The following is a 12,116-nucleotide window of genomic DNA, read 5'->3' as shown; positions in this document are numbered from 1 at the left end:
GTAAGTTATATTTATATATGTGTGTGTGTGTGTGTGTGTGTGTACATACACACACACACATATCTATATCTATATCTATATATATATATATATATATATATATATATATATATATATATACATACACACACACACTTGCAAAGCATGTGTTATATATACACTTATTTTATGTATTTTATATATACATGAGTTTGTGCATACGGATCTACTGTATTTGGTCAAATTTCATTTGGTTGAAAATGATTTCAGGCAGCCCACTTCACTGAAAGCTCATTTGACTGAAAGCTCATTTGGTTGAAAATGAAATATAGCCCCTGCCCCACTGCAGTGCGACCCTGGAGTGAGAATATTAAGTAAGGGGGTGTGTTTGGGGTACAGCCCCACACATTAAAGTGTATTGACTGTTATATAAAGGTGTATCCATTAAAAATACATTGATATATATATATATATATATATATATATATATATATATATATATATATATATATATATACACACACACACACACACACACACACACACACACACACACACACACATTCGGTAAAAACTATTTGCAAAATGCCCCCCCACCCCCCTTACTTATTATTCTCACTCCAGGGTCGCACTGCGGTGGGGCAGGGGCTATATTTCATTTTCGACCAAATGAAATTCGACCAAATGTGCTTTCAGTCAAATGAGCTTTCAGTGAAGTGGGCTGCCTGAAATTATTTTCGACCAAGTGAAATTTGACCAAAGAAAGTAGACCCATGCATACATACACACACACATTGTACAACAGATGCATTGTATTTTACAGGTTATAGTTTGAAGCATTTATGTGCATTCTGTGTAAGCAGTGCAATGCAAAAACTGCATTTAGCAATGACAGACAGGTAACACTCTTATTCAAACTGAAAAGAAACATAAGCTCATGGCATTCTTAAGTAAGACTAACATGCAAATGTATATGCAATTTATAATTATTGTACATCTTTATTTTGTTTATTTTTTTTTAGAATTTGAAGAACCGGGACAAGAACTGAAAACAGAAAAGCTGAAGCATTACCACTGCCTGTTTATAACAGAGTTATTTTCTTGCTGCTGTGAATCAAATGCCTACAAGTACCAATGAAGCTGACCTACTTGCTTTTGGGACTTGTCTTGTTTGACAGCTTTACTCATTATTTGTTGCACTGGGTGCTACTTCTTTACTGTCCTTTCAGGAACATTAGTTTTATCTGGTTGCTGAGTTGCATTCGATTCCCTCTAACAAGTGGTGCTGCTGTAGGACTTCTTAAGAAATGGGACACTCATCCAGGATCAGTTGGAACTTTTCATGCCTTCCTATACAGTGTGATTTTGTGCTTTATATCACCAGTATATGAAACCTGGAAGCAGATGCTTCTTTTGAAGTCTCCAGAGATCCATTCTGTTCTACATCTGTCTTTGGTGATGCACCTGGCTTCAGCAGCAGCAGTACTGTTGTGGGAATTCCTGTCCCTGGCAGAAACATCACTGTTAGGAAAGAAATACGGAGAAGATGCACATAAGGGGGACACGCAGAAGGCTGATAAAGCTACTTTCAGAAGACTTTTAGTTTACTCCAGACCTGATGTCATACCACTTTGTGTTGGATTTACAGCTCTGATTCTTGCTGACATAAGTAAGGGAATTAAATGGCAGTAAGTGGGGCATGTCAGGGTGTCACAGAACACTGCAACCTTATGTATTAAACTTATTTCTGGATCAGGACTTGTAATAGATTTTAATCACTTTTTAATTACTCAGTAACCTAAGTTAGTGGCACTTTTCCTGGCAGGCTCCACTGTACTTGTAATTGCACTAAGTCCATGCATTTCTCTTGTATAGTTGCCATTATAAGCATCTGGCGTGGTTATAGCAGGTGGCGTGAGGGGTATCAGAGTGTTACCAAGTATGTGACATGTTACCAAATATCTTTAATTAACTGTATATTTCATTAGTACTAGTACTGATGATGATGAGGATAGAAATTATGCTCTAAAACAGGAAGCCTGAGTTGTGATTTTTGATATTTTGTTTTCCATCCTCTGTCCAAGTTGTCACTATACTCACACTAAATAAAAAACAGCCAGTCCACAGGGACCAAGCACAACTAAACAAAAAATAAAAAATAAAATGGACCACCAAGGTCAATTGCTCCACTTTATACAGACACACAAAAACCAAACAAACTAAGCGCTTTTGCCAGATGCCAAGTCCAGCTTTATCACCTGATGAAGCTGGACTAGGGCATCTGGCGAAAGCGCTTAGTTCGTTTGGTTTTTGTGTGTCTGAATAAAATGGAGCAATTGACCTTGGTGGTCCGTTTTATTTTTTATTTTTTTGTTTAACTATACCTACACTCTTGGAATGATAGTTTGTGAGGTATCAGTCAGTAACAGAGCATTCTGGGTAACTGAACACTGGTCTGGCAGTTGGTAAAAAGAATTAAGGCTGTGAGCTGTTAACAAACTACTAACTGTGGTACAGGGTTTGATTCCTTATCCTTCCTTTGCCTACTGCGTGACTTGAGCAAGTCGCTTAACCAGATAGTGCTTGGGACTACTTTGGAAGTTGGATAGACTCATTGTCTCCTGGACTGCATATCTAGTAACTACCTATAAATTTATATTTTTTGGATGGGAAGACATTTTGTTTACATTGTGGTTTCAGTACTACAACAACTCATACCTCACAACCTCCTAGAGAAAGAGATCTGGATAGAGCTATAAATAACGGGGGGACAAAGGCCCAAAAATAGGGACAATTTTTAAATATTGCTCTTACAAACTTAAAAAGTTGATAGAAAAGCAAGTTTTGCATTAGCATGAATTTTCTGAAGGGTATGAAGTTTGAATCTGTAATGTCCGTCATTCTTTTCAGAATTCAGTCTTCAATGATTTGCCAGTCATTTGCAAAAAAAAAAAATACACACGCAATTGTATGAGAAACAGACTAATAATATGATCAAAAATCTGTACAGTTGAGCGGTATGCAACAGCTTATACAATTACATCAAATTAAGGCTATTTACTTGCAATAGCCGGTTGGCGGTATCGTAGCCCACATAGTACTGTAGATGATAAGATATCTGTATAGAACCATTAAATACTTTTTGTTTTCCATACATCACTCTCTGTGGTATAATGTGGGGCAAGTTGCAGCTCTAAGAATAGTCTGCATGGCTATTAAGAGGATAATTATGGAACTAGTACATAGAGATATATGTATCCTACTGATTGTCAACCCAGTCCAGTTTGGATTTATGAAGGGCCTGCTTACTCTGACTTCTTTGAAAAGTCACTGATGTAATGCATAAGGGGAGATTGACACACTGACAATCTGGACCTTGCAAAGGTGTTTGACAACATTCCCCATTCAGGCTAAATGTTAACCCCTGGGCAACTCACTGGCTAGCAAATTGTATTACAAATAGAATACAGGAAGCAAGGGTGGGTAGATCAACCTTATCTAAAAAAAAAACTGTAACTAGTGAAGTGCTTCAGGGTTCAGTTATTGTGCCACTGCTTTTTGGCCTTTAATTCTCAGAGGTCAAACTAATGCAAAAGGATTGTGGCTGACAAGTCTGCAGATGATTGCAAACTTGGTGCCCTAATAAACTCCTCTGAGGACACCAGTATCCTACAGCAGGGCCTGTCCCAAACAAATAGTTATTAGCAAAACCATGGACTGAAACTAAATCCCAAGAAATGTATAACAGTATCCATCAGCAGACATGACTCCCTTTGTAACTATCACTTTGACAACCCCTCCCTGAAAACTGATACTGTAGTTAGAAATCTGGGAATGTATGTTGACAACAAGGTGTCCTTTGATCGTCATGTATCCACTATTGTAAGGAAATCCTTTTTTATTGCACAGTTTATATCCAAGGGTATGTTATCCAGATCTGGGGACATAATAGCTTATCTTTACTTATGGGTTCATAGGTGTTTACTATGCTAATGACCACAAGGGCCTTTTTAAGCCTAGCCATGCATTCCAAATCTCTGACAAGTTCTGATACCTTTGATAAGTGTAAGCATGGGCCTGGGAGTTGAACCATTTACAGGTTTCCTGTCCATTAGAGACATAGATGCCAAACCAGGTATGAATTTCTGGTTTCCCATCCAGTTGTCCAAGTTGCATTTGAATTGAAATAGGGAGGGACTCTGCTTCACATGGATGGGGAGCCTGTTCCATAGATGGGGTAGTCTCTAGGATACATATCTATCTTTCCAGCAGGTCCTGTTTATATCACAGGCAAGGTTTAAGTCTTTAGAATGGGCAATTCTGGTACTGTTTGTTTTGTGGATATGCAGGAGGTCCATCAGAGTGGGGTCTGACGATGCCCTGTATGCCAGGCATAGATTACCCCTCAAAAGCCTGTAGGAGACTGAATACAGGGATAGGGCCTTCAGGCGGTCTGTATAGAACCTAAAAACAAAGGTGGCTAACTTCATGGCACCCATGTCAATGGAAAATAGATGCATGACTGCCGAATCATGCACTGATGCACTGTACCAACACATACATAAATGCGTGGAACTAGCCATACCCAACAGAACCAAGACACTCTCCTCCAAAAAAAGGAAGCCAATCTGGTGGTCCCGTACCATTAATAAACTTTCTAACAGAAGGAAGAAACTGTTGCAGAAAAAGGTGAAGTTCCAGGACTGAAAAACTCCCTTATTAGCCTCAACAAAAAGTTGAGATCCCTCATCAAAACCTCTAAAGCCAGCTATGAAGGCAGAATTGTGGCAGACACTAAAAACAATCACAAAGCCTTCTATAGTTATATCAAGAATTTACATGGCAATACCCAGGTTTGCTCTGAGTTACTGCACAATGGTACCTCCTATACTGAGCCAACAGATATTGACAACATACTGGCTCCGCTCTGCCCCCCCCCCCTCCAAAGGACCAAGCACAATAGCGGAGGAATGCCAGGCACCCAGCATTACTGCAGCACAGGTTAAAGCTGCATTGTCAAAGGCCAAGAATACAGCTTCCATGGGTCCCAAAAATATCCCTGGATGTGTTCTACATGAACTACAAAGTGAACTGGCACCACATCTGTGTGCCCTATTCAGTCACAGCCTCACCTCAGGCTATGTCCCTACCGAATGGCGCACTGCTACAGTCATCCCTCTCCATAAAGGGGGAGCGATTACAAACCCTGGGAATTATCACCCCATTAGCCTGATGAATCTGATATGTAAGGCTATGGAGCGCATCATCATAGACCTAATTTACAAGGATATAGGGAATCTCCAAACTCTAGATCCCATGCAATTTGGTTTTGTGAAAGGTAGATCTTGCCTGCTCACCCTGGTTGACTTTTCTGAGTCCGTTACCAGAGCTGTGGATGAGGGCAAGGCAGTTCATACAGCCTACCTTGATCTGGCCAAGGCCTTTGATACCATTCTCCACTCAGGAATTATTGATAAACTCACCAAACTAGGCATCAACCTCTATATTACTAGGTGGGTTGCAAACTGGCTCACAGATAGAACCCACAGTATGAAAGTAGTGGACTTCAAGTCAGGCTGCCAACCAGTCATGAGTGGAGTCCCATAGAGTTTGGTCCTGGGTGCTCTCCTGTTTGGTATCTACTTCTCAGAAGTCCAGGCCAACACAGAGGGACTCTGGCTGACCAAGTTTGCAGATGACTGCAAGCTGGGAGCCATTATTAACTCCCCAAGTGATGCAGACATCCTACAAAAAGGTCTCACTGAGACCAATGACTGGCGTTGAAACCATGGCCTTAAGCTTGATGCCAAAAAATGTGTCATCATCCCCTTTGGGAAAACCTCAGTTCCCACTAATTACTACATTGATGGCAGCACGCTGAACACTGAAAACGTTATAAGAGATCTGGGGACACAGGTTGACAGCAACCTCTCCTTCGATCACCACATTGCCACTATGGTCAGAAAGTCCTTCTGTGTGGCACAACTCGTTACCAAAGGTTTTGCATCCAGGAAGGAAGAGGCCATCATCTCTGTCTACTCTTCCCTCATTAGGCCAGTCATCGAGTATAATTCCCCATTTGGCATGTACCTCACTAGACACATGAAACAGCTGGAAAGGCCACAAAAGTATTTCACTAAGAGGATCCTAGGTCTTAAAAACACATATCCTACATGGACAGACTAAAAAAACTCCAGCCATTCTCTGTCTCATATCTTCTACTAAGAGGCAATTTCTGCTTGACGTAGAAAGCCATGTCTGACCCAGCTCTGTTAGAAATGCTACATCTAAAGAAATCCCAATGTCTCCGCACCACACACTCCAGAGACCTCAACCTCATTACCACAATCAACAGGACATGCTGGAGGGACAGATTCATAACCCAGAGACTGTCCATGCTCTGGAATAGACTTTCCATGCATGTTAAGCAGAGCACCTCACTGGCCCTCTTCAAGAAAAATCTTGATGATTAGATGGGAAATAGAAAGTTCACCCCGGGGATCACTCCAGTGGCTCTACTTGATAGATGCACTGGGAACTAATGTTGGGTGCACATTGCCAGGGCACTTCTATGGGCTAGGCTTGTAAAGGCTCCAGGGCCATTAGCCTAGTAGACACCTATGAACCTATATTACTTATGCCCTGTATTCTTTTAGTGAGGAACCTCTGTTGACGTTCCAGTTGTTGGATATGACTGGTTAGGTACATACCAAAGAGGGTATTGTACTCAGTGATAGGTCTGATGAATGCCAAATACAGTGGAACAATGACTTCCTTGGCCTTAGATGCCATACCTTGTTTATACATTGCACAACCTAGAATGATTTCCTCACCATTGTAAACACGTTATGATCAAAGGCTACATTACTATCTATGCGTGTCCCTCAGTCCCTGACTACTGGGTCAACTCTAAGGGGTGTGTTGTCAATGTGATAGTTACCAGGGAAGGATGACTTCCCAAAGGATACTATTATCCATTTCTTGACATTTAGTTTTAGTCCATGACTCTGATACCAGTCGTTTGTCTGTGTCAGCCCCTCCTGGAGAACATTTGTGTCCGTGTGAGATTCAGTGACCGCTCCTAATTTGCAATTATCTGTAAATTTATTCAGCCAGAGACCACAGACATTGGCCTTGATGTCTGAGAAATAAATGCCAAAAAGGAGTGGCCCAAGGACTAATCCCCGAGGGACGCCACTTGTGACTGGCCTCTTTGTAGAGGTGGACTCCCCAGTTCTAACTTCCTGGGTCCTGTCTGTGAGCCAAATGACTATCCACCGGGTGACATATGGGTTTGTACCTAACCTCTTGAGTTTGCCAACAATGCCCGAGTGAGGTATTGTGTTAAATGCCTTGGCCAAGTCAAGGTAGGCAGTGTGAACAATTTTGCCCTCATCCATTGTTTTGGTGACCTTCTGAAAGAAGTACACCAGGTTGAGTAGGCATGATCTGCCCTACCAAACTGGGTTGGGTCCAGTGTCTGGAGGTTTAGTATAGCTCTATTGATTATCTCTGTGATAATTCTTTCCATGGCTTTACATATAAGACTAGTGAGACTTATGGGTCTGTAGATGGCCCACTTTTGTGCAGAGGGATGACTGTTGCCTTTCTCCTTTCATGAGGCACTCATTAGGCCGATCATTGAGTATAATGCCCCTTTTTGTATGTACTTGTCCAAACACTTGTCCACTTAATACATTTGGAATGAGTACACCGCTTCTTGACTAAAATAATCAAGGGACTAAATTATAAAAACTATGCAGACAGTCTGAAAGCCTTGTGTCTCTCTTTCCAGGGTCATACAAGATACTGAGAGTTGATCTCTGCATTACTTATAGAGCCTCAACAACCCCTCTTCTGTCTGACTTATTACATAATCTGAAGTCTACCAGTATTAAAAATACCTGCACAAGGGACCTCAATCTTTTTTACAAGATTTACAGAACATGGTGGAGGGAAAGGTGTATATCACAAAAAATAGCAATTCTGTGGAACAGTCTCCCGCCCATGTAAAGCAGAGTAACTCTCTTACTTTATTCAAATGGCTGGGTTACCCCAGAGTCACTTCTGGCTTAGCACCAGCTTCCCTCATGGATAAGGGAAACATGATTATTCCAAAATATAATTGTTTGGCCCATCTTGGGGGGTTTTTATTGCAATATATAATAGCTTATAATTACTATGAGAACATAGAGCTAGGCTTCATAAGATTCTCAGGGAACAATAGTCTAGGATGTACCTATGAATCTATGAAGTCATTCTTAATAACAAAATAAAACACAAAAGCTTCAATTTTCTGTACCAGAAATACTATTGGTGACAGAGTATTTGTTAAGGGTATTTCCCACCTTTATGAGGTTCCTGTTCAGTTTGCTGCAAAATCATTTCACATGTTTTTTTAACCATTGCATTAATATATCACAGGTAAATGTATGCCTGTTCAGTAAAAGTCACCTGATTGAATGCAGTGTGAAAGAAAAGGAGATGAGGCAGAAACTATTCAATGAAAAGGGGGGTGGGGTTTGTAGGAAGGTAAATGCGACCTTAACTTTTTTATTAGATTAACTGTATCACAAAGAATACCAGGATGCAGTTCTTAATCTCAAGAAAGTAGATAATTGGCTTATTTGTGATAAACTAGGTATTTTGAGATCTTGTTTTGGCTAAATGGAACACTAATTTCAGTTTGGTTCTTTGTTTCTCACTAACAAGTAATTTTAATTAAAATATTTGATCTCCTAGGCCTCAGACTTTTGCCCCATTTTTTGTAAGTTTTGCCATTCATGACCATGGCTTCTTGGGATATATATTTCAGATGAGCATTGCCTGCACCACTTTCATATCATGTTGTGCCAGAATCATGGCATTTATTTCCCTTCCTCAGAATTATCATAGCATACCTGAGTAGTTTGTATAAACTTCCCTGTAGAGCTGCAAGGCATAGCTAAATCCCTTACATCTGCCTCCTGCCATGTCTAAATCCCTTATATCTGCTTCCTTCCTTCTTCCTCCTACCATGTCTGAATCCCTTACATCTGCCTCCTGCCATGTCTAAATCCCCTACATCTGCCCACATCTAAATCCCTTACATCTGCCTCCTGCCATGTCTAAATCCCTTACATCTGCCCACATCTAAATCCCTTACATCTGCCTCCTGCCATGTCTAAATCCATTACATCTGCCTCTTTCCATGTCTAAATCCCTTACATCTGCCTCCTTCCACATCTAAATCCCTTACATCTGCCTCCTGCCATGTCTAAATCCCTTACATCTGCCCACATCTAAATCCCTTACATCTGCCTTCTGCCATGTCTAAATCCCTTACATCTGCCCACATCTAAATCCCTTACATCTGCCTCCTGCCATGTCTAAATCCCTTACATCTGCCCACATCTAAATCCCTTTACATCTGCCTCCTGCCATGTCTAAATCCCTTACATCTGCCCACATCTAAATCCCTTACATCTGCCCACATCTAAATCCCTTACATCTGCCTCCTACCATGTCTAAATCCCTTACATTTGCCTCCTGCCATGTTTAAATCCTTTACATCTGCCTCCCTTCATGTCTAAGTCCCTCACATCTGCATCTCTCCATGTCTAAATCCCTTACATCTACCTCCTTCCACATCTAAATCCCTTACATTTGCCTCCCTTCGCGTCTAAATCCCTTACATTTGCCTCCCTTCATGTCTAAATCCCCTACATTTGCCTCCCTTCATGTCTAAATCCCCTACACCTTTGTCTCTCCATGTCTAAATCCCATACAGCTGCCTCCTCCATGTCTAAATCCTTTACATCTGCCTCTTTCCATGTCTAAATCCCTTATATCTGCCACCCTCCATGTCTAAATCCATTACATGTGCATCCCTCCATGTCTAAACCTCTTAAGACTGCCTCCCTCCATGTCTAAATCCCTTATATCTTAATCCCTCCATGTATAAATCCCTTACATCTGCCTCCCTGTATGTCTGAATCCCATACATCTGCCTCTCTCCATGTCTAAATCCCTGACACCTGCCTCCCCTCATGTCTAAATCCTTTATATCTGCCTTTCTCCTTGTCTGAATCCACTCCCTTCATGACTAAATCCTTTACATCTGTCTCCTTCCATGTCTAAATCCCTTACATCTGCCTCCCTTCATGTCTAAATCCCTTACATCTGCCTCCCTTCATGTCTAAATCCCCTACATCTTTGTCTCTCCATGTCTAAATCCCATACAGCTGCCTCCCTCCATGTCTAAATCCTTTACATCTGTCTCTTTCCATGTCTAAATCCCTTACATCTGCCACCCTCCATGTCTAAATCCATTACATGTGCATCCCTCCATGTCTAAACCCCTTATGACTGCATCCCTCCATGTATAAATCCCTTACATCTGCCTCTCTCCATGTCTAAATCCCTGACACCTGCCTCCCTTCATGTCTAAATCCTTTATATCTGACTTTCTCTTTGTCTGAATCCATTGCATCTACTTCCCTTCAAGTTTAAATCATTTACACCTGCCACCCTCCACATCTGAATCCCTTGCATTTGCCACCCTGCATGCCAAAATTGCTTACATCTAACTCTTTCCATACATAATTTTTTGTACCTGCCTTCCTCATCAGCCTCATGGCGCTACTTAAATACATGCATTCCTTCACTCTTTCTCCCATATGCTCATGTTTTCCTTGAAAATATCATTAAATATCAGTTGACTTATCCCATATCTTGAGCCATACCCATCATTTTAGACTAGGAACATTAAACCTTTCTACCGAGGTATCAACCTGTCTGTTTGGTAATGTTAACAGCGTATTTAACTCTGGTGCCCTTGCAGAACCACACTTATACATTTCTCGTTGGAGGGCATGGTACTTTATTCACACACAGCCTTCTTTAATAGTACCATGGCAGATCTCCGTCTTATATTCTGGCTCACTGTACATTCACATCCTTGCACCATGGCAGATCTGTCTTGTATTCTGGCTCACTGTACATTCACATCCTTGCACCATGGCAGATCTCTGTCTTGTATTTTGGCTCACTGTACATTCACATCCTTGCACTATGGCAGATCCCTGTCTTGTATTCTGGATCACTGTACATTCACATCCTTGCACCATGGCAGATCTCTGTCTTGTATTCTGGCTCACTGTACATTCACATCCTTGCACCATGGCAGATCTCTGTCTTGTATTCTGGCTCACTGTACATTCACATCCTTGCACCATGGCAGATCTCTGTCTTGTATTCTGGCTCACTGTACATTCACATCCTTGCACCATGGCAGATCTCTGTCTTGTTTTCTGGCTCTCACTGTACATTCACATCCTTGCACCATGGCAGATCTCTGTCTTGTATTCTGGCTCACTGTACATTCACATCCTTGCACCATGGCAGATCTCAGGCTTATATTCTGGCTCACTGTACAGTCATATCCTTGCTTTGTAGGCCCCATTACACATTTTGATCCCTTTATCTCTTCATCCTTACACTTTCCTGAGTCCATCTGGATTCTTTTCCTACTGCCTACTTAGTTGGCAGCCTTAAAAACGTTTTTCCACATGCAGTAAGAGTACTGCGATAAACAACCAGCAATGGCTTTGGGTTAAAATACATGGGTGTGCAGAATTAATGGGTCTGAAAAGTCTGGGCATCATTGCTGTTCAGCATTTCTGCTGTCTGTCATTCTGTAGTATATTCTTGTTGTTACTGCAGTGAGAAGCAAATGCAGTTACACAGACACAGAACATTTGTTTACACGTATCTGTCAGTCACAGATCAGCACTTATCCCGCTTTCTACTATACGCATACATGTGTGTGTGCGCGCATACTTATATCAAGGGCAGCTTTACTGCTAGGCAAACTAGTTGGCTGCCTAGGGCACCACTCACGTAAGAGTACCTTTCTGCCATTTACTTAGTTGGTTAACTATTTTCTTTGTAAAGAAAAATGCAGTAATTCAGTTTTAAACATCCAGCATACAGAAGACTGCTGTAATGTTCTAGAGTAACAAAAGTATCAACATTAATTCATGTTTTTTTATAAACTTTGTAGGAATATTGTGACATTTTCTCATGCACATGCTTATTTGTTAAGCTTACATCTCAGGATTCCTTTGTTTTTGGCTTGATTATATTTGGTAGCTAGG

The 12,116-nt window shown here is 41.1% G+C and overlaps 1 protein-coding gene across 2 annotated transcripts in view; it reads left to right on the top strand.

The window, feature by feature from the left end:
* Window positions 1-12,116, top strand: part of LOC122811456 (ABC-type oligopeptide transporter ABCB9-like) — a 272,428-nt gene that overhangs the window by 39,763 nt on the left and 220,549 nt on the right. For both annotated transcript variants that reach the window (XM_044083308.1, XM_044083309.1), the window contains exon 2: window positions 1,002-1,648. In XM_044083308.1, the coding sequence (XP_043939243.1) occupies window positions 1,114-1,648 (535 nt within the window). In that variant the 5' untranslated portion in view covers window positions 1,002-1,113. The remainder of the gene's footprint in view (window positions 1-1,001; window positions 1,649-12,116) is intronic.

Source organism: Protopterus annectens, chromosome 9.part0, assembly GCF_019279795.1.
Source record: "Protopterus annectens isolate FY-2018-M chromosome 9.part0, PAN1.0, whole genome shotgun sequence".
Lineage (NCBI taxonomy): Eukaryota > Metazoa > Chordata > Ceratodontiformes > Protopteridae > Protopterus > Protopterus annectens.
This window is presented reverse-complemented; position numbering and strand designations above follow the sequence as displayed.